This window comes from Colossoma macropomum, unplaced genomic scaffold, assembly GCF_904425465.1.
Source record: "Colossoma macropomum unplaced genomic scaffold, Colossoma_macropomum, whole genome shotgun sequence".
Classification (NCBI taxonomy): domain Eukaryota; kingdom Metazoa; phylum Chordata; class Actinopteri; order Characiformes; family Serrasalmidae; genus Colossoma; species Colossoma macropomum.
The window spans coordinates 20,241,717-20,265,260 of NW_023494804.1; the positions used below are offsets into that span (position 1 = coordinate 20,241,717).

Below are 23,544 nucleotides of genomic sequence, written 5' to 3' on the forward strand. Positions count from 1 at the left end.
ATAAGGTTTTAACATTAGTATAAAATATTAAAACACAGAAAAGGGGAAAATGGCTATGGTTAAATAGTTCAAGTCTGTGCAGCAGCAGTATCATCAGCAGGGTCAGTTCATGCAGGTGAGGTTTGCCCAGCGTTGTACAGCAGGAAGCTGCAGAGTGGTCAAACTGGTTCAGAAGGCTGGCAAGCAGTGGGCACCCGATCAAGGCAGAACAAGCAACAGCGTCAGACCGCACAGGATGGGCAGTTGGCAAAGAGGCAAAGAGACACATAGGCAGTTAGTTCTGTTAGGAGAGACTGATTACAGTATACAGTGTCAAGGCAGGTTCAGTTATTACAGCCTAACAAAGAGGGAGAGCCAGCAAGGTAACAGAGACATGAGGGCTCCCTGAGATGTCAGCACCCCTCCACTCCACCGTCAACAAACTTAAGTGAATGCGTGAGAGCAGCGGGATAAAACACATTCTCCTTCAACCATTTCACCATGCAAAGAATCATTTAAGCATGAGGCCTAAAGCCTAGGCTGCAGCCAAGGTAGGCTGCATTTCTCAGCCGCTATGTTATACCCTTCGTATACAGCCTAGAAATGCAGCCTGTGTTCAGAGTGATTGCAAGGATGCATCAGATGTATCCTTCCAGGCCTTCGCTTACCCACAGCTCTCAGCGCACAAACGACACGAAAGAGAAAAAAAAAAGCAACACGAAAATGGCGGAAAATGAAGCAGTGCTTATTTTAAAATGTAAGTTGTTCACATACTTGAATTCGTCTTCATTACCTTATAACATATAAAATCACTAATTAATTAAAGCATTCGTCCATATGTCGTATATCATCCATATATAGTATTTTATTTAGAAGTATTTGCATATATGTAGTTTATCGTACTACATAAGAACATCTCCATTTCCATGAAGAAATGAAAAAGCAACAAACACGATGCAATGGGCTCCATTTTCTCTCACCAGTTCACTCACAAGTTTCACGCCACTCTGGCGATGTCACCATACAGCCTCGTTAGGACTGTTCCATTTGTGTGACCAATAGGCTACTAAGGAGGAGTCCTCATAGGACAGTCCAACCGAGGACCCACATTACCTTGGCTACAGCCTAGGCTTTGGAACGCAGCAAGTGCTACCAAACTGGGAAGGTGAAGAGTAACGCATGTTTCCTCCAAGTCAGCTGAAGCCACCACATCTTTTTAAACTGCTGCTAACACATCATTACTAAACAGCTCAACACACTGTAAAGTGGATCAAGACTACTTGACTGGTCGCCTTTTAAAGCGTTTTTCACACTCACACATCTCATTTACAAAAACAGTTCTTTAAAGCAGGATCCATAAGAAAGAGTCTTCAGAGAACCAAAAGTGGTCCTGTGGAATACCTTTTGGGCACCTTTTTTTAATGGCTTATGTAATATTACAATCCAATAAAGTAATTCAAGTTAGTACAGTAAGACAAAAAAGAGTGAGAAAGAAAGAAAGTTGGTGCAGATCCTGGTGGACAGCTTTTGTTGTCTTACAACACCAGCACACTCTCACTTTAATATCTTTATGTCCTCAGCCTCTTTTATATCTTTCCATATTTCACATTACAGAACACAAACAAGCGCTTCCTGTAGTCGTCTGTAATGCTGTCTGCGTGATGCTGATCACTCCTGCGCTCAGTTCCTTTAGCATTTATCTCAGCAGAAATAGGTTCCTTCCTTTCATTCGCTACAAAAACAGTGCAGACTCTTTGTCCAACTGTGCTAAATTCTCTCTGCATGCCAGCGGATGCAGCAGCCAGAGTGCGGACAATATACAGGATACTGGTCTCTCAGCCCTAATATGCATTCTAAATTGGTGTGTCCTCAAGAATTCCCCACCATGACTTTCCCCACTGTACTTTAATTCATTGTGTTCTTGAGCTTTTTATTGAATTAATTCAAAACAAAGGGCTGGATAACCGTCTCTGTTACTAGTAATAGGAGGCACAGTCTACATTATTCTTTGGTGAACAGCATGCAGTAATTGTATAAATGCCATGTGAACATTTATGCATTTGTATTGGCACTAAGACACTCCCCAAAGAAATGTACAGTCGGTTTCATGGAAAACCAAATTTACCCACTTTTCTTTTTTTAATAAATGAGTTTGATGTAGTATGTAAACTTTGTTAAAGTTACAAAATGTACAGTCACCCTCCAGTCCATACAGTCCACAAAGTCATAAGCAAAAGTTTAAAAACCCCAGTCAAATTATGTTTTGTTGATTTTCTAAGTGAAAATTGGTTAAACATCCTCTACAGAGAACTTAAATATGGCATTTCAGTGCACAATTTCTGTTTATTTGTGTTTAACATACTGGAAAATATAAATCCTAAAATACAAAATGTGCCATAACTTTTGCACAGGCCATATATTATGTTTTCTTCAGAATATGTTAAAGTCAACAAATAAACAATAATTGTGCATTAAAATGCACAGAAGTGTGTTCTCTATGGATGATTTGTTAACTTATTTTCCCTTAGAAAATTAATAAAACAGATCATTTGAATTGGGGTGCCAAAACTTTTGCACACAACTGTATATGTACACTTAACTCACCATGGTTGTGATGACACAACCTTTAACCCATTTAGAATTGACTGCCCCATTTGCCGACAGCAGTTTGGCCCCGCTGATTCACGCTGAAGCGATGCGGAGTGTTGTTCCTGCGGACAGTTCTGTAGTTATGTAGTAGAAGATGTGGGGAAAAAATGAAATGTTGTACTGTTCCTTGCTGTCAGGGAGCAAACAGATAATTGTGTTTTAACACAGACTGCTTTATGAACAAGGTGTAATACAGGGCAGCCAGTCAAAACAGAGACTGTTTACACGTCATTCTTAAAGTCACAGTAAGAAAAACAGTCTATAAAATAAAGAGAGGTTGTAAAATGAATTCAGACTGTTTTGAGTACATAGAACTGCACAAATGTTATAAGTGGAAAAATGTAAACTATTGGCTTTACAAGTTCTTTGCTGAATGGGAGCAGCAGTTAAATGGAATTAAAAATTTACGCCTTTGGCTCTGAGTCAAGTTTTCTACCAGCTGGTAGAAGCAGCTCTAATGCAGCCTGAGCACACAGGGTCATGACTTCACTGTGACTTCCACTTCCCAGTTTATCCTAATGTGGATGATTTATTATTCACAGTTATCTTAAGCTGTCTAGACATTTATAAACTGGGCACAGGCTTCACAAAAAGTCCCTCTGTGGCTCACACTGATGATGCAACTAGCTACGACACATTCTTTTTGCTACATGAGCCATTTCCTACCCAGGCGTAGACAATAATTGACCAAAGCTGTTGATGTCACTTCATCCTCACTCTGACTCAGCCGCCTGCTGGACCTGAGTCAGGTTCACACACCCCAACCTAAAGAAGTCTTTCCTATCACATAACACACATACACATCATGAGCACATGAGGTTTGGACTGTGTTTATGAATATTAAGAGCTGTTTAAAAAAAACTGAAAAAGACGGGCTTTCCAGCGGACATATGTGACCTCATCACAATAGAAGAACCCTTTTAGGTGCTATATAGAACCCTTTTCAGAAACCCTTTTCTGTCATTTGTAATATAAAACCAATTTAGCTACTAATCGCTAATAATCAGAACATTGTAAAAATGAAGGAATGTTAGAAAACTATATAGAACCTATATGGAGGCTTTTTGAAAATGGTTCTATATAGCACCAAAAAGGCTTTTGCTACTGTCACAAGCTTAACATTGTAACAATAGAATAATCATTTTAGGTGTTATATAGAACCCTTTTCAAAATGGTTCTGTATAGAACCATATGTGGCACATTCTCCATCAATCTGAAGAACCCTCTCACAAAGCAAAGAACCTTTTAATCATGCAAAGGGTTCTTTTGGTGTTCATAGTTCTATATAGAACCAGTTCCTTTACTAAAGAACCCTTGAATGACCATCTTTTTTAAGTGTGTATGTGGCACCAAAATGGTTCTGCTATTGTCACAATGTCAATCTTGTAACAATAGAAGAATTTTATATATATATATATATATATATATAATATATATATATATATATATATATATATATAACCACATATAACACATTCTACATGTATCTGGAAAACAATTTCACCAAGTAAAGAACCATTTAATCGTTTTAAGAATGTTATAAATGTGTTTTTTCTTCTTCTTCTTGTATGATTTTACTATTTCATAGATATAAGATTTTGTCGTAACTGAATAACGCACTCAAGAATCTTTCAAATTCTAATGTTCACCTTAAATATGGAACAGATGGCAGGAAAAGAGAGGAATGTCTGCTTATCTGGCTCATCTAATAAGGATAAATGTTTAGAAAAGGCTCTAGGTCCAGATAGAGTTCCTTAATGGTTCTGCTCTAAACCTCTTAAAACTATATGGAAATGCTGCTTGTGAGTTCAGAGCTCTGTTCTGTGTCAGGTTAATAGGACTTTTTGTCTTCAGGGTACGTGTAATCTTGTGGGCGTGTCTTTACTCTGCAGTGTGTAATCAAAGGAAGTTACTTAAACACACACACAAGCACACGTATTACTGTGTATACCAGAGTTTCCACTGAACTGTTCATTAATATATAAGCTAAATATTGGCCCTTATTACAAAGATTTCTATTTTCTTTCCTGTGGGACTACAGAAAACACGGGATTACAGCATAATCTATCTAGACTGTCTGGTTACTTACTGTCAATTCACAACAAAACAATGACACAGTACTGTGGAGATTGTACCTCACACTTACTCACTTAATACCTTCAATCTGCTGGTCATTTCAGTGTAATTTGGTCAGACTGCCATGGTTGTCAGCATCATCTTATCCAGAGTAGCTACCTAGTCCCTTGTATCTCACACGTACCTAGTTAATACCTAGAACTTAAAGGACTGTAAATCATTTTTTCTGATCAAAGAGAACAAAGGAACACATACACACACACATAGTCCTTATCAAATATCCTGATGATTGCACACACGCACCCACACATGCTCTCTGACCAACACTGGCAATCTCAAGTACTGTTTTTATGCATTCCAATCCAGTGAAATCCCCTTAACTCTATGTTCCGTGCCTGAGCCGGTGTAATCACCATCTTAGAGGCTGCAGCATCTATCAGTTACCGTAAACACCAGAGAGACGGTCCAAACACACAGTTCAGCATGTTACTATTTAACCCCTCACTACAGTAAGCCTTAAACAAACTTAATGCAAAATATATGAACAAATGGATTGAACAATGCATTTACAGAATAGTAAATCCAATGAAACCTAATGGAGAATACATTACAGAGAAATTCTAGTTTTTTTTTTACATTTCCACACAATTGAATCACTGAGATAAAAAAAAGTCATTCAGAGTGTTTTGAAGCGAATTGCTCCATTGCAGAAAAATGTACAGATTTCTTTTCAGTGGTGCTGAATTTACTAATTTACTAATTATCCAATTTACTATGTCATGTAATAGCCCTCTCTGAGGGAGCTTTTAGAGGCATTAAAATCTTTCTGACGTCTGGTTCCTATCACAACCACTGTGAACAACTTTGACTCTCAAACAGAGCATTTCACATCAAATCGCTCTGAATGACTTTGTTTACATCTTAACCATTTAATCAAGCAGAACAAATGGGTATAATGCCCATTTCATTTATTGTTTTATTATTAAAAAGTAAACCTAATGCAGAAGTACTGTAGTCTGCCTTAGGTGTACTTTAGGTAAGAGAGCCCAAAATAATAATAAGTGTTTTATGAAAATTCCTAAATGTGCTCATGTATTTCACTAATTGATAGATTCCGCGGCTCTAAGCTGGTCATTAAAATAAACTTGTCCGTGTTCTCAGTCTCTTTGAATGTGATTTCTGATCAGTGTGATTAATGCTGTTGTTTCTTATGCAGGTTACTGGTGGGATCTCCATGGGCGGGGACTCAGAACAGGAAAGGAGATGTTTATAAATGTGAGATCAAAAGCCCGGGGACCACCTGTGAAAAACTCAGCCTTCAGAGTAAGCTAACCTGTCTGCTGTTCCCTCTGTGTTACCAACAGTTCTGAACAATCTGAATGAGCCCTCTTCTAAGAGTGACCTCTTAAAAAAATGAAGAGCTCAGTGGAAAGAAAATGGAAAGTCCTTAAATACAACTAAAAGTATTAAAGTGTCCTTATTGTGGAAAACTGAACTTTCCACACCTGAAATAAAAAAGTTTGACATAGTATGTAAACATGGTTTTAAGTACTATTCATCTCCCAGTCCATACAGTCCATATATGAAAATTAAGCTGCAAAAACAGCCTGTTTTTAGCACATTGCTTTTGTAACGTCACAAAATGCAATATAGTTTTCATACATCCACCTATTTAGCTCACAGCAGTTAAGCCCCGCCCATTCACATTGTTAGAAGTTATAAGGAGTGTTTCAGCCTAAATTGATTTTTGAATGGGGCAAAATACAGGGCAGCCAATCAGAACAGGCCTCGTTTGCATATATCATTAACAAAAACAGTCTGTTTAATTTTAAGGAGTAAAGAGAAGCTGGAAATGGTCATGTAACATGAATTAAGACTGTTTTGGTGCATAAAGCCACACAAACATAGCAAGCAGACCTCAGGGAAAAACATAAAATACAGAAAAAATTGGTCTTTCAAGAAAAATGGTAGTGGTAAAAAGTAAAACAATTAGAGTAATTTCCTTCACATGCCTTTAGGTAATGTTTTGTCTGTTTGAACAAAACTTCATATCTTCAAAATGGTAACTGTACAGGTGAAAAAGAAAAGAAATAGTTTTTAACTTTCAATATAAGTCAATGAAACAAGATTTTATTACATTGTAATGTATATACCATTTCTGTTGATGCATTTGTTTTATATATATATATATATATATATATATATATATATATATAGATAGATAGATAGATAGATAGATAGATAGTAATGAATAAATAATGATAAGAATTGCTCCATTGTCTGACTGTGACATTTTGTCTCACAGAATGTCCAGTTCTTAAAGTTAGGTTAATGCTAAAAGACAACCCTTTAATGTTAGCTCACATTGACTGAATTAGCTTGTTAACAGGCACTCGAAATAGAAAATATAAGCAAAAGCTTAAGGTTTAATAAATACCTGTCATGCTTGTTGTATATGGTAAATAATAACATGTTAGATGAATGTAAAATAGTAAAAGAACACAGTATATACTTAGCTAAGACCACGTTAGCCAACCAGCTATTTGATAATTCCTTCCTCAGGGTGACTTTTACTCTGTAATGCTTATTAAAGATGAACTGTGGGGAACAGTCTACCTACATTAAAGTCTTTCAGTTTTTGATAAAAGTTGTCCACATTGCCAGAACGAACTTGCTTGTTATCTCTCTCACTCAAAGCACTGAGAGGCTGTAACGCCGGAAGGCCTCATAGCGCATTACATCCCCACGTGGAGATGCTGTACTGATATGAACAAGAGCTGTGATGGATTTATGTATAATTACATACGGAATGCATTAATGACTCACTTTTTTATAAATATTTTGTTTTCAGACTCTGTCAGTATACCAACTGTGCCGAACATCAACACCAATATGAGTCTGGGGCTGACCCTCACACGAATAACCAAAAACAATGGCTTTATGGTAAACCTTTGCTTTTATTTTTTAGTGCACAATACAGTTTGTTCAGCCATGCTAATCTTTTACTGAGGGCTGTATTGTGTGAATTTTGTCATTACTTCATAAACAGATGGCATTGCTGTGCTTGCAAGGACTTTGCTTTCTGCTTAGGTTGTTGTGCATATCGAACATGAACAGTGATTACAAATTGCTCGTTAGATATTCCTTGTAGAAATAGTTGTACATGACCGACACTGTTGATTTGCTGTTGCTCAGGCTGTTGAGCAGCACAGAAAGACAAAAAGAACCAAAAATAGCATTTTTAATCACGATTTCTCATTTTCATTATCATTAAGTCAATTTGTAAAGCCTGTTTTTCTCTTTCTCAAATATCATTAGTGGTGCATCCTAACTGTGTACGCTAATCTGCATGTGTTTGTTTCAGGCGTGTGGTCCTCTGTGGGCTCAGAGTTGTGGAACTCAGTACTTTGTTCCAGGAGTGTGTGCAGAAGTGAGCCCTCTGTTCTCCACTCAACCTGCATTCTCCCCTGCTCTTCAAAGTAGGAATGATCTCTTATCTAACCATCCCTTATTATCCATCTCTCTACCACACATAAACTCTCTTTAAAGGTTCATGATTGGTTTATTTTCAGAAATGGTAGTGGTGAAGTGGTAATTGATTAAATAACTGACTGTCACAGCAAAACTCAGTAACACTGAGATTAATAACTCATCATCACACTGATTTATCAGTCTACTCAGGCTTTAGCAAAACTCAGTAACACTGAGATTAATAACTCATCATCATCATCATGTCTGATCATGTTTGCATGTTTTTAATGCAGAGCGTAGTATTCTAAAAGCTTTTTGCAAACAATGTAAAAAGTAACTGTGTTGTTAATATAAAAATGCAATATGGACTTAATTTCTATATTCTGAAAAAACATATAGCCAATATTTATATTCAGTTTTATCCTAAACCTGTTTAGAAACAGCCCTAAACAAATCCTAGTAAAAAACTAGGGAACTCTGGCTGATGTTAGCTGATTTGATGTTAGCTAAAAGCTGCACTAAATTGACTAGTTACCTGGCTAGTGAACCCAGCTAGCTTAACGTTAGCAAGACAATATAGTTTACAGTCTTCATTTTGCTGCTGACCGCCAGGTATTGAAGTTGATTCTGGCTGAAATAGTCAACGTTGGTTACAAATGCTAGCCAAGACAAAGAATATTCACCGTTTAGTCTGCCTTTATATTTCTGTTGTGTTTCTGTCTGTCTCTGTTGAATCTACTCTTCTGCTTAGTTGCATTTAGCATATTGCTTTGAATCAAATCTCACAGCAAACACTCACAGTTTTCTTTTAGGGGAGGTCACTGGGACATTGTTCTGTGTCCAGCAATGCAACTTGGTAAATCTTTGTGATCTATTCCATTCCCTCCAGCGTGTGGTGGTCCAATGGACATTGCTTTTGTTGTGGATGGGTCTAACAGTATATATCCATGGGAACCTGTTGTAGCTTTTCTTAAGAAGGTGTTGGAGAATCTTGATATTGGACCACAAAAAACACAGGCGAGTAACAACTGACTGGTTTCTGGTTAAGGTTCACTGAAAGTTCCTTTTTACATTCATTTTGTGACTTTGATTTTCTTCTGATTTCATGTTGGAGCAGGTCAGCATTGTTCAGTATGGTTCTGATCCCAGGTTCGAGTTCTATCTGAAAACTCATCAAACAAAACAGGCCATGATTGCAGCAGCTTCAAAAATTTCCCAGAAGGGTGGATTGGAGACAAATACTTTCGGGGCCATCAACTTCGCCAGGTAGGAATGACCCCCTACATTTTCAGCCGAGTCTCTTTGGAGTAAGCAGCAGTTACTGCTAATAGTTCAAGTTAAAGTAGATTTGTTAAAGCAATGCATGTGTGCATTACAGGACAAATGCCTTTTTAACTTCAAACGGAGGCCGCCCAGGTGCCAGTAAAGTGATGGTGGTGGTGACAGATGGGGAGTCTCACGATAATTCCCTGAGAGACAAAGTCATTAACGAGTGCAGCAAAGATGGTATCACTCGCTTTGGCATTGCTGTGAGTAAAACAGAACCTAAGAACACAACAGGATACAAAATGACCTAACTGTGAACATGCTATGCATATTTTTAACCCATGAAAAAAAGACCTCCTGATTTCCTGCACTTCAGATCCTCGTGTTAAAACATAATATAAGTGATACAAAGTAATATAAGCAGAACATACAGAAACACAAAACACAGTTTTTGAGTGATCATTTCATTTAATGAGGGAAAAAAGTTTTGCAAGACCTAAATTACCAAAACTGCAAACAAATGCTTTGTATCATTGGAGATCCTTTTTGGCAGAACTGCTTAAATTCAGCCACCCCAAAGGGCTTTCAAGCATGAGCTGCCTGTTTAAGGTCCTACCACAGCAATTCAACACGGTTAAAGTCAGGACTTTGAAAAGGGGACTCCTAAATGATTAATTTAATCACTAAAGGGGCAGTTACTTTTTCATACAGGGCCAGTTGTTGATGGATAACATTTTTCCTTCAGTAACTAAAATTTATTAAAGGAAAAATGAAAATAAAAACTGTATTTTGTGTTTACTCAGGTTGAATTTTTTATATCAAGTGTAACAAAAAAATGCAAAAATAGACAAAATCAAGGGGGGGCAAAGACTTTTTCATGGGACTGTACCTTGCAGGGTAATGGAAGGTTTTGAGTACATTTCAGATGGAACCACAGTTGTGCTGAAGCGCATGCTCTCATTTTATTTGACTTTTTTATGTTTCCATTTGATTCTATTATACTTCAAAATATTGACTAGATTTAAAATGAAGTCACTTCCCAGTGGGAGGGGGTGTTGGGGGGCTTATATTTTTGCCGTTTTGCCCACCCTATGAGCTTTCATGAGCTTTTTCTGATTTCTTATTATGTTTAGGTGCTTGGTTATTACACAAGGAATAATATTGATACCACAAAGCTCATTGCGGAGATCAAGTCAATAGCCAGCATTCCAACAGAGAAGTATTATTTCAATGTGTCTGATGAGGTTGCTCTCTCAGAAATCGCTGGCACTCTCGGAGATCGAATCTTCAACATTGAAGGTACGTGAGTACTTTTATAAAGTGCTTTTCTATTGTGACAAAACCCCTTTCTTTGCAACAAAGCCAAAGGCTGTGCATTTTTACTCCTTTGCAAAGCTTTCTGGCATTTTGGGCCAGCTTTGGGCCAAAATAGTTGGAAACAAAAACTGTCAAATCATAATTATTTAGGCAAAAACTGCTCTTCATACCAAGAAAGCCACTTTGATGAACATGAAGTGTGAAATGAGTGTTGAAGATTAATATACCCAGAGGATTAGCATGTAGCATGTTTTATGCTAACCAAAGCTTTGCTGGTATTTTATCTTAATTCATTGAAAATGAACAGCAGCAAAATTTCAAAAGTAGGAGGCTTAACAATGTATATTCACTGGATTCGGCTTCTGTTTTTTTTTGTTTTTTTGTTTTTTTCACAGGAACAGGCAAAGGTGGTGAATTCCAAATGGAGATGTCTCAAGTCGGGTTCAGTGCGCACCAGACCAAAAATCAGGTGCTCAGTCCATGATGTTACCACCAACATTTTCTGACTTTTTTCATCACTAGCGACCTTTTTTTTTTACCCTCAAGACTCCTCTGTTCTATCTTTGCAGGATGTGCTGATGCTGGGTGCTGTTGGGGCATATGGATGGAGTGGAACGGTTGTTCATAAAAGTGCTCAGAAATCAGAAATTTTCCCCAAACAAGCTTTTGAGAGAATCCTGGAAGACAAAAACCACAGTTCTCTACTAGGTGAGCATCATTTCCATAAATACTAAAGGGGCAGGGAGGAAATCGCTCTATGGTCTGTAGTATCAATCCCCCTAAAGGCTTTATTAATCCCCCCATTATAGATACTAACACAATTTCAACCTAACCTCAGCTTCCATCAACACGACACAGACAGACTTGACATCTATTTATTCATAATGCAACTCATCCTCACGTCCTCATATTCATTATTGATAATTCTAAAATTATATACGTAGTCTAACATGAACATTTAGGTTAATGTTAGATGTTATTGGGTGGAGTGTTGTACCTTGAGATCATCACACTTTGAGACATGAACATAGTGAGAAAACAAGCTAATTACATTGACTTTTTTTGTTAACTAAAAGTCAGTTTTACATCAGTGGGGTCTTTGTTTTAGTTTAATTCTTTGCACTGGGGCATATCAGATCCTAGTCTCGCCACTGGTGAGCATGCTTGTGTTATTGAGCAGTAACAAAAGAACATGATGCCGTATTAATCACAGCAGATTAGTGAATTGCAAATGTTGATTTTTCCTTCCATCCCTTTTTAAATAGTTTATTACTGGGAACTTTGATTATACTGGCACTGTGGTACTAATATTTTAGTTTTTATACCCTTTTTAAATGTGACGCTACTGTTGTTGCTGCTGACTTGACTGATGAAAAACTGTGATACATATCGTTTATTCATCATCTAAACCACTTATCCTACTGGAGGTGCTGAAGCCTATCCCAGTGCTCATTGGGAGGAAGGCAAGAAACACTCTGAACAGGTTACCAGTCCATCACAGGGCAGACACACAGACATACACAGTCATTTACTCACACCTAGGGGCAATTTACTGTCTCTAGTTAGCCTGACTGCATGTCTTTGGACTGTGGGAGGAAACCGGAAACCCATGCAAACACAGAGAGAACATGCAAACTCCACACAGAAAGGACCCTGGGTTCCTGGCTGGGAATTGAACCCAAGCCCTTCCTGCAGTAAGGCAACAGCGCCACCCACTGCAACTACCCATGCTACCCTGATACATATCCACCCTCACATAAATAGGCTCTCACATCCACTATTTCTTTTCTCACACACGTTGTCACTCATCCTTCCAGCCTCCCAGAATCCCTTGGGAGATCATGTGACCTCATCGTTCAACCAATCATCGCTCCAATGCTCCCGAATACTGATCTGTTCCACCTGTGTTACCTGTCATATGACTTTCCTAGTTTAGTATATAAGCCCAGGCTTTAGAGTGGTATAGTTGCAAGGTAATGTTTCTCCTGTAGAACTACTGAATTTTTTCTGGTTTTCTGATCACTGCCTTTTGTCTTTGCCCTTCTGGTTATGTTTGTGCTGTTGTGCGTTTTTGCTATTTTGGAGGTTTTTTTCACATTATGTGAAGATTTTTAGATGAAAATATTTTTACATTCATTTTTATTACAAGAAAAAAGTTTTTTTTTCCCTTTTCCTGATATGTTACCATTGTAAACACAGTGTTTTTTCTGACAGTTTCTTTCTGTGCGGCCCAAAACGTGCTCTATACAATGAAATTTATGAGCATTTAAACAGTGCAACTCAAAGTTCCTGTGAAACCTAGTGTTAACACTGTGGTTGCTGATGTGTCTTGAGAAGATCTGCTCAGATCACACTGGAAGTCTCATTAATGTGTTTGTGGCTGTGGGGTCTTGCTGTTTCCAAAAAGTGCCAACCTGTAAACTACTATGTAGAGAAGCACTTGAGTGCAGTTAGTAAAATCTGTAATACATTAGTATGTCTGAAAATATCAGTCATAAATCAGTTAGCAACTTATAAAGAAAGGAGGAGACAGGAAACATTGCACAAAGCATTGTCACTAGAAATTTATAGGGGGCTAAGCCTTTCATGGGGGGGTTGGTCTTTGGCAGAGCTGCTGATTCCCTAAGAAATATCATAAAAGACTGAGGAACTAAGATATAAAATGCATTCATATCAACATTGTGTGACCGTAAATATAACAAATATAAAAAAAATACAAATATTAAGTTAGCTATCATTAAGTTAGCTTGTCATTAAGTTAGCTATCTAACAAGGAGGTAATAACTGGTGCCAACCCTAGCTGCATTGATCACATTATATTAAAACCCCGTTTCCAAAAAAGTTGGGACACTGTGCAAAATGTAAATAAAAATAAAATTCAATGATGTGCAAATCATTTAAACTCTATATTTTATTGAAAACAGTATAAAGACTACAAATCAAATGTTAAAACTGAGAAATTTTATTGTTTTTTGAAAAATATATGCCCATTTTGTAATTATGTTAATTTGAAAAAAAAACTGTAATTATGTAATTATGTTTTGCTCTGTATATGATGTATTCCGAACAAGGCCTGATATATCTAAGATTTTAGCCCACATTTAGCCACACATTCCTATATGGCCGTGACGTAACTGTCCTGTTCCCTTACCTTACTAAACTGTGTGCATTAGAATCATTAATAAGTTGTGGCCATCAGCTAGGATCCACCTCTTGCCACAATAGAAGCATGGACAAAAGTAGTGGGTTTAGTGGGGCATGACGATTGGTTGCTGGGGCATTGCTCCACTAAATGACTCCCTGATGCCAGGCTTGGATAAAGCCTCACTAAAACTGGTCTGGCATAAAGGGGCTTTTCTTTCATTCTTTGCTAATTGGCATTTTTGCTGAAAGAATATGTTTAGCCAAATGATAATCTAAATGGTGTTCCATTATTTATGTATGCCATTCTTTAATCAATGTACAGTTCATGTGCATATGTAAGTGTATGGTTCTGTGTTCAGGATACTCGGTGACCACGCTAAATGATGGTTCCTCTGAGTTCTACGTGGCTGGTGCTCCTCGTTCCAACCACACAGGCCAGGTTGTAGTGTACACACTCAACAGCCAGAGACAACCCAACATTATCGACTCACAGAGGGGGGATCAGGTACTTCATACATTACATCTTAAAGTTCCAGGCCTATTAACCCTTTTTTCTTCACTAATTCCACTTCTTTCAATACAAATCATCAGAAAATAGGAAAGAAATGCTTAGAACATCAGTAATCCAAATACTGATTGTGTATATTCAGTAAGTAGCATAAAACGGATATGATATGTAGTTATGATAGTGAGCATATATGGGGCTAATTGTAGAAAAATTTAATAACTCGGATTTCTTTGCTGTGGTGGTGATAGGAGCCAGGGGTCCTGATGACTACAACACAAACATAGCCATTTTATTTACTATCCAAAAAGATCAGTGAACCTACAAGTGTATTCTGAATTTGTATATGCAATATTAATAATGGTAAAATAGTAGTACATCTGAAAAAAAAATTGTTTTCTTTGAGGACTATTTTGCCTGCATAAAATACATTTTAGGCCAAAACCTTGTTGTACAGTTATTATAAATCAATGACATGTAGTTTGTTTGTAACCAGTTCATCTAATAGCTTTCTGTAAAGAAGGTTTTTGAGCTATTAAACTCTTCAGACATCTGGTTCACCACTACTAAGAACAACCCTGACTCTGAGTGTCTCTAGAACGGAGCATTTCATGCTAAACCACTCTGAATGACTTTATTTACATCTTGATCATTTCATTATGCAGAAATTTTGAAAAAACAGTGGAGTTCCCCTTTAATGTTATATAATGGTTAGATTAAATGTCGTAATACAATACTTTTATAATACAAGCAGTAATACAAGGGTGTCCAAACTTTTTCACAGGGGGCCAAATCGGATTACATCATCATACCTGAGGGCCATAATACCATACAATAATTGTAGTTCAAACAAAAAAAGTGCACAAACAAGCTGACTTGTTCATTTTCATTCAGCTTAATGCAATAAGTGCAAACAATATTAATTGTAAATGAAAAATACATCTTAAAATCATTTTGGATGATTTGTCTTTAAAACTTGTAGCATTAGACATTATAAACAAGTGTATTTACTTGGCTGCTGTAGTCAATGTATAACTACAGTTTAGCTAGCTAACAGTGTGGTGCAGTACAGTTGTATAGTAGTACAGTAGTATGCAGTAGTGCAGCATTAGGTTAAAAGATAACCACCTATAATTCATTCCAAAGGAGCTACGGGCCAATTAAAATTGATTTTAGCCCAGGGGCCTGACCTAAGACATGCCTGAAGTCATATGATAAAAGGCATAATGACTGCACCTCTGTTTTGCAGATTGGCTCATACTTTGGCAGTGTGCTTTGTCCTCTGGATGTGGATCGTGATGGTGTTACTGACCTTCTGCTGGTCGGAGCCCCAATGTACATGAGTGATCAGAAGAAAGAGACTGGCAAAGTCTACATCTACTCCATTACAAAAGTAAGCCGCTCATCCAGAGCAAACAGTGTGGCGAACTTTGAAGTTTCAGAAACTGAAGTATTAGTTTCAAATCCTGCCCAGATGTGTGATTTCTTACAAGGTCTGCTTTTATTTTGGGTCTTCAGGGTATTTTGAGCAGCCAGGGATTCCTGGAGGGTTCCTCTCCACTGGAGAATGCTCGTTTTGGGATGGCCATTACTGCTGTTCCTGACCTCAACCTGGACGGCTTCACTGATGTGGTAGTCGGAGCTCCACTGGAGGAGAACGACCAGGGAGCCATTTACATCTACAATGGAGACCAAAAAACCATCAGGAAGCAGAGCTCACAGGTAGAACTAAACTTGAACTTTATCCAGTCAAACAGACATAAATCGTATGGTGTAAAAGCACCTGAGGTCACTTTCCCTTTTTTAATCATTTTTTAACACCTTCCAGAAAATTCTTGCCTCGAAACTGGACCCTTCCTTAAAGTTCTTTGGGCGTTCTTTAGACGGTAGTGCAGATCTGAATGATGACTCACTCCCAGATGTCTCAGTGGGGGGCTATGGGAAGGTCCTGCAGCTCTGGTAAGTCTCACTGGTGCAGTAAATCTTATCATGCCTTGGCGCCACATGTTTATTAGTGGGGAGGTGGTGAAGAACTGATAAGAACTTTAACCAATGAAGCTTCAGTTGCATTCACGTTTTTAAGGCTGTCAAACCCTCTGTTACATGTCAGCTGCGTCTCATAACAATTTGCTGTCTTCACCTAGGAGGAGGCTTACTTATTTTTGTGTGTTAATTGATGTGTATTGATAGAAAACAGCTGTGCTGGACTAGCTGGACTGGCTGGGGTACTGCTACAGCTGGGCCTGGACATTTTCCACCAAGGATAACGTAGTTTCTTGGAAGGCCAAGACTGTATGTGACTAATCAAGAGTGTAGTAGGTGTAAGGCTGGCTTTCCACGGTGAAACTTGCATGCAACAAGTTGCATGTTGTGAGCTTGACAGTTACATAAAGCAATTCAAAAACAAATCAAAAGTACACGCAGCACATTCCATTAGTCCACTAAACAACCAAAGTAGCAGCTGATATTTTTGATACACTGTATTATTTTGATATATATAACTGCGATATGTTACTTACATACACATGTATGGTGTAACTCCTCAGGAGGAGGAAAACATTCTTAACTTTGAATTGAAGTCAAACAAAAGCAGGATTTTAGTTTCTTTTTCAACCATCCAACAAATCATCTTTTGTTTATGTGTCCATTTATCTAGTGAAATCAGTCGTTTGAACCAATGTCACTTGACAGTGTTGAACAGAAGCGCAATGCATTATTGGTGTTTTAATTGGCTATTTCATTAAATCTGATTTGCAAAGTTTGCAAGACGTTTGCAACTGTTGCAGCCAAGTTTCAAGTGAATTGCAGGACGCTTTACATTCTCCAACTCAAGTACAATTTAGTTTTATGTTTTTAATTTTAATTTTAATTTTAAGTTTTTATGTAAATGTTTGGAAATGTTGAAACTGTTCTGTTTTTTTGCTTATAACGTGTTATTCTCATGCAAAAAGTTAGGTTGGAATGCATTTTGTTATTTTAAACGTGAGGATGTTTAATGTTTAGTTTCACCAATTCAGCCTATATCACTGTTATATAGTTAAAGAGGAAGTGGTATATACAGGACTCCCAAGTGGCACAAACTTCTAAGGCAGGAGTGTTAAACTGGGTTCCTTCTAGGCCACAACTCTGCAGAGTTTAATGTTCTGCCTCATTCAACATATCTGATTCAACTCATCAGATAAGGCAGACCTTCATGACTTGACTTCCCAGAGTTGGAAGAGGAAAAACGCTAATCTCTGCAGAGCTGTGACCTGCAAGGAACCCAGTTTGATACTCCTAGCGTAGGGTTAAAAATTAAATAAAGTAATCACCAGCACATAATTAGTCATTTTTACCAAAACCATGGGTTGTCCAGAGAATCCGCCCATATCTGTTTATATGATAAAGCTACAACTGACCTGTAATGTTGTAATTGTTTATATAATATGTGCTTTCAGGTCTAGGGGAGTTGCAGTTGTGACTTCCAAGGTTACATTCACCCCAGACAGGATCAGCATTCTGAGTAAGCCCTGTAGCTTCAGTGGGAGAATGGTGTTCTGTTTCACTGCTAAAGTCTGTTTCAGCGCAGCATTCAGACCAACAAACTCAGTGGGACCAGCAGGTAAATCTACCGCACTGAAAAAAGAAAGAATAGTGGAAATATCTTGAATGTAGACAGTATAGACTTTCGTCGTCCTTTTTAACAAATGAACCAATAGAAACAATCCGAAATTATTTGGAATGCCTTAAAGTTTAAACAATTCTCTTCTCAGGAAGTGTTCTTACCTACACATGAGTTTATTCAGTACATTTTGAAATATTTTGACACCACTTTTACAAGTAAAGTTACCAAGTAACCATTTAAAGCCCAATTTAAGCATTCTTGTCTGATGCATTATTTTCCAAATAGCAAATATGTGCCAGCAAGCCATTTGATTCTGTGAAAAATCATGTTAAAACATCCATGATTTATATATTATTTTTTTAATCAGAGATCAAATACAACCTGACGCTGGACGCTGACCTGCAGTCGTCTCGAGTCAGTTCCAGAGGTCAGTTCAGCAACTCGGACCGAGTCATCCAGCAGGACATCAGTGTGTCCACGAAGGAGACGTGTGAGGATCATCAGGTTTACGTGCAGGAGGCTCCTGACCTGGTAAACTCCATCGCACTTCGCGTTGACATCAGACTGCGGCACCCAGACGCCTATCCAGTTCTGGACGCGTTTAGTCCCACTGCGTGGGAGTTCTTTGTGAGTGTTCTAAAAGGCAAATATCTGGGAGTTTGAGGTTTTGGGCTGAAATTGAGTCATAATTTATTTGTTTCTTATGGTTCAGATCCCGTTTTCTAAGGACTGCGGTTCTGATGAAGTGTGTTACAGCGACTTGGTGTTGAGCGTAGAGAGAGAGCCAAAGGCTGGGTAAGACTAATTCACTTGATATAATAAGGTACTTCTTTGTATATTCCTAATAGGGCTGTCAAATGATTTAAAATAAATGAATAAATCATGTATAAGAATCATTCTATGGAAACGTCAATTTTTGTGTCCCTAGCGTTTACAGATTCATTACACTTGAAAAACATGTTAGGGTTACAATTTATTTATATTTTAAAATAAAACGATAAGTTATTTTAACAATTTCAACTTCCTGAGCCATCAATTTAGCAATATTGGTTTTAAATCAATTTTAAAGAATTCCAAGAAGCACAGAAGTGCTCGTCACAGTCATGTGTAAAGGGCGAGTGCCGTATTTGGAGGTAAAAAACATGGTTTTCTGCAATTTTTGCTGCAATAATCCATACATTACTATGAAATATATGAATTAAATGACAAAGAAAACAAATTGCAAATAAATATTATAAAATACATAATGTAAGTTGTGGTCCCCAGCAGTCGGGTCACTGGTGTTACTGCATAACAAAAAATCTCTTATTTTGAAATAAAAATTACACTGATAACATCACATGACTTCCTTTTACCTATCTTCTGAAGATCTATAAAAAACGCACATGGTAAGTCCACTGTGTCTTTTCAGTTATCAGAAATTTTCTCATTTCGCTCATGATTTCATTTGAAGCTTTTAGTTGAAGTCACTGACCTACTTATGGATTAAAATAAATATTTTAGTGGATATTCCATGACTGACAACATGTGGTTTGATGCTCTATAGCAGTCATTCTGTGAAATGCCTTTTTTCATTAAAAATGTCTCTGGTGTTACTGTCTCTGGTGTTACCTTTCTTATGTGTAACATCAATGACGATCAGTAACACCAATGACTCCTATGGATAGATGGAAAAGTGGACGTTTCTGTATAACATGATTTTTTGTTGTGGAGTTAATCACAGTGAATCGCATTTGTCTTGTTTGCCCAAATTTGACCATAAAGCATTTTGTAATTCACTTACATTTTAATATAACTTTGGTTTAATCAAGAGAGACGTCATTGGAACTTGCCATTTAAACACATATATAATCTGTATTTGAATAAGAGGACTACAATCGCAGATTCTGTCATAGCAACATGTAGCACACTGCAGCTGGGAACTATGAATGCTTAGAAGAGGCAAACTACAAAAACACGAAGTAAAAAAGATAAAAATGTGGCATCAATCGTTTATCATGTTAAAGGTGTTATTAACACATTAACTTTGGCAGCACTATTGATAATACAGTCAGAGACATCACTGTTACAGATTGAAATAGTGTAGTGAAATGAAGCTCACTCAGATTTACAAAGCATGTACAATTGTATGCAAAAGTTTGGGCACCTCTGGTTAAATTACATTTTATGTACATTTAATTACAAGTTATGTTTAGTTGAAGTGAAAATAAGTGAACATCCTCTGCACATTTTAATGCACAATCACTGTTTTTGTCCTGAATTCAACACTTTCAAAATAAAGAAACTGTTTTTTTTTTCCCAATATGTTAAACTCAGCAAATAAACAGAAACTGTGCAGTAAAATTGCAGAAAAATATTTAAGTGTGTTCTCTGAGGAGGATGTGAACTATTTTCACTTAAAATGTCGATAAAATATGTAATTTACCCAGGGGTGGGTTGGGGCAATCAAGCGTTTTCATACATTTGTCTTCATGTACAAATCATAAACAAAGTGACTGGCAGATGTTGTGACCACTTTTGTAAATGCTGTTTGTGTTTCTGTCGCATCAATCATAAGCACTCGCAAGTTAATTCAACTTAAAGAAACCTAGACCTTATTGGTCTAATGGTGGGGTCACACCTGTTGTGTGTGAAGTGGGGAAAAACATCTTAAAAATGTATGTATTCTTCAGACTACATGAGGTTGTGCTGCACTGACTGTAGACATAATAGTACATGCGAACAGAGCAGCACCAGCACTACACAGTCCTAAGCCGTCCCTCTTAAATCTTTTATTAGTCAAGCTCTGTTTTACTGTCAGTAAAGTGCTGTTGTTTATATTGTGCAGTTCATTTCTGGTGACCCAAAAGGCCAAAAGACTTTCCTTCACTGTGACGGTGATGAACAGAAAGGAGAACGCCTACAACACAAGAGTCTCTGCACACTACTCCAGCAACCTTTTCTACTCCTCTGTTACACCACCTGTATGTATGACCAAAATCCAGCCTTTTTTACCATATTTTATCAGGATTAATATTATATTCTCACTACACTGTAAACAGTTTACTTTTGAACAAATATGTAATGTAATGAATAGTAATAAATAGTTATAAATATAAGCAGGTTTTTAATATCACAAATATTAACTTTTGGTCCTGAACTTGTGAATTTATGTAAAGCTTTACCCTCGGAATAACAAGTTAGTAGACCTAACTTGAAACAAATTATTTTACTTAGTTAAGTGAAGAAATCAGTTTCCCAGTGTGTTTTTTTTTTCACACAAACGCAACATTTAGCGCTGTGACACACTGTAAATGTAAAACACTCCTATACATTATGTATAATCCTTCCCACATAATATTTGTTTACATTTTCACAATGTTATATGGACAGAAATGCATCAACTCGTGTCTATGACCCTTAAGGTGTGTGAGTAGCCACATGTTTTTCTGCTTTTCAGACCGATGGTACAGAGGTCAAGTGCACCTCAGCCAAAGATACAGAAGTGCTGACATGTCAAGTGGGCTACCCGGCCATCAGAACTGACCAATCGGTGAGTTATTTAGTAATCAATATATTTAGTATTCAGTACTGTGCAAAAGTCTGAGACCATCCTTATTTAATTTCTAGTAAAAAAAAGATCACGTACAGTTTATTCATTTCTCAAGAGATATTGCTGAGATTAGATATAAGATAATCCACCTGCATAAGGGAACTTCAAAATTTTCCATATTTTAAATATATATATATAACTGCATATATCCCAATATACAGTTTGTACAGTAATATAAGTTATGAAATAAAAGCTATGATATGTACAGTTGTACACTTTGCCATATATGCAATTTGTGAGTCTGAGGTAGATAAATGAGATGCAGGGTACAGAGTGGATAGAGTATTGTTGCTACATATATTGCAGATTATACAAAATATGGATAGAAGATGTAGAAGATGCCAATCAATATGTGCAAGTATAGATTTGCTAGATTAAAGTTACAGTAAGAATGAGATGTGGTCACCAACTTTTTACAGTATTGCAAAATTACATTGTTAGCATATTTATATGCTCAAGTATTATATTAGTAATTTTATTCTTACATGTGTATTATGATGAACAAAAAAAAATTATACATGATATGACATTGTAAATATAGAGGATATTATTAATTTGTTACAATTACAGCAGTGATTATAGCAGTAGTTTAGTAGTAACAGTGTTGTGCTTTGATAGAACGTAGGCCATTCCACTGTCACTCTCTATTTCAGGTCACATTTGAGATCCATTTTGAATTTAATTTGGGCCAATTACAAAAAGACGTCCAAGTTCGCTTTGAAGCCCAAAGGTGAGTAAAACACAAACCCATGCTTGTTTGAGCTGTTTAGAGTATCATTTCTCTAGTACAGTATGTTAATTATGAGTAACTCTCTCTCAATACTGCTCCTTACAGTGACAGTACAGAAGAAACTCCAGCTGATAACAAGGAGACGGTGTCCATCCCTGTCCAGTACAGCTCAGAGATCATTCTCAGCAGGTATGATTTCAAACACATTCCATTCCATAATCCACTGAAAAAGGCTACAGCGGAGCTCGACAGTTTGTGAACCCTTTAGAAATTTCTATGTTTCTGCATAAATTTGACAAGCCGTCCAGGCCCAGATGCAGCAAAACAGGCCCAAACCAGGATACTACCACCACCGAGTTTCACAGATGGAATAAGCTTTTCCTTTCTCCAAACATAACGCTTCTCATTTAAACCAAAAAGATCTATTTTGGTCCCATCCGTGCACAAAACATTGTTCCAATGGCCTTCTGGCTTTATCTTTAAAAACTGCAGACGGGCAGCAGTGTTCTTTTTGGAGAGCAGCAGCTTTCTCCTTGCAGCCCTGCCATGCACACCACTGGTGTTCAGTGTTTTCCTGATGGTGGATTCATAAACATTAACATTAGCCGCTGTGAGGCAGGCCTTTAGTTGTTTAGAAGTTACCCTGGGTTCCTTTGTGACCTCACAGACTATTACACACCTTGTTTTTGGTGTGATCTTTGTTGGTTGACCACTCCTAGGGAGCATAACGATGGTCTTGAATTTCCTCCTTTTGTACACAATCTGTCTGACCGTGGATTGGAAGAATTTGACTCTAATTTCACCTGCCTAATCCTGAAGGTTCACATACTTTTGCCACTCACAGATATGTAATATTTGATCGTTTTCCTCAACAAATGAATGACCAAGTCTATTATTTTTGTCTCATTGGTTTAATTTAGTTCTTTGTATCTACTTTTAGGACTTAGGTGTGAAAATCTGATGAAGTTTTAGGTCAAATTTAATATAGAAATAGAAATGTAAAAAATAAAAAAATGCAAAAAAGTGTTCACAAACTTTCAAGCACCACTGTAAGTAAAAAACACACGGTCAAAGGCTCCAGCAGCCCCCACGACCCAGAAGGATAAGCAGCTTAGAAAATGTGTGTGTCTGTGTGTGTACTAAACTCAGAAAATAAACAGTAACTGTGTATTAAAATGTGCAGAGGTGTGTTCTCTGTAAAGGATGTGTTA

The 23,544-nt window shown here is 37.3% G+C and overlaps 1 protein-coding gene across 1 annotated transcript in view; it reads left to right on the forward strand.

Annotated features, from left to right (window-relative positions):
* Positions 1-23,544, forward strand: part of LOC118824515 (integrin alpha-2-like) — a 42,649-nt gene that overhangs the window by 11,281 nt on the left and 7,824 nt on the right. The window contains exons 3-22 of the mRNA XM_036594733.1: positions 5,921-6,027; positions 7,556-7,647; positions 8,069-8,183; positions 9,065-9,192; positions 9,293-9,441; positions 9,554-9,704; positions 10,575-10,740; positions 11,154-11,227; positions 11,328-11,466; positions 14,262-14,407; positions 15,657-15,800; positions 15,926-16,129; positions 16,236-16,366; positions 17,845-18,008; positions 18,379-18,638; positions 18,724-18,806; positions 20,839-20,974; positions 21,451-21,543; positions 22,257-22,333; positions 22,439-22,522. Of these exons, the coding sequence (XP_036450626.1) occupies positions 5,921-6,027; positions 7,556-7,647; positions 8,069-8,183; positions 9,065-9,192; positions 9,293-9,441; positions 9,554-9,704; positions 10,575-10,740; positions 11,154-11,227; positions 11,328-11,466; positions 14,262-14,407; positions 15,657-15,800; positions 15,926-16,129; positions 16,236-16,366; positions 17,845-18,008; positions 18,379-18,638; positions 18,724-18,806; positions 20,839-20,974; positions 21,451-21,543; positions 22,257-22,333; positions 22,439-22,522 (2,643 nt within the window). The remainder of the gene's footprint in view (positions 1-5,920; positions 6,028-7,555; positions 7,648-8,068; positions 8,184-9,064; positions 9,193-9,292; positions 9,442-9,553; positions 9,705-10,574; positions 10,741-11,153; positions 11,228-11,327; positions 11,467-14,261; positions 14,408-15,656; positions 15,801-15,925; positions 16,130-16,235; positions 16,367-17,844; positions 18,009-18,378; positions 18,639-18,723; positions 18,807-20,838; positions 20,975-21,450; positions 21,544-22,256; positions 22,334-22,438; positions 22,523-23,544) is intronic.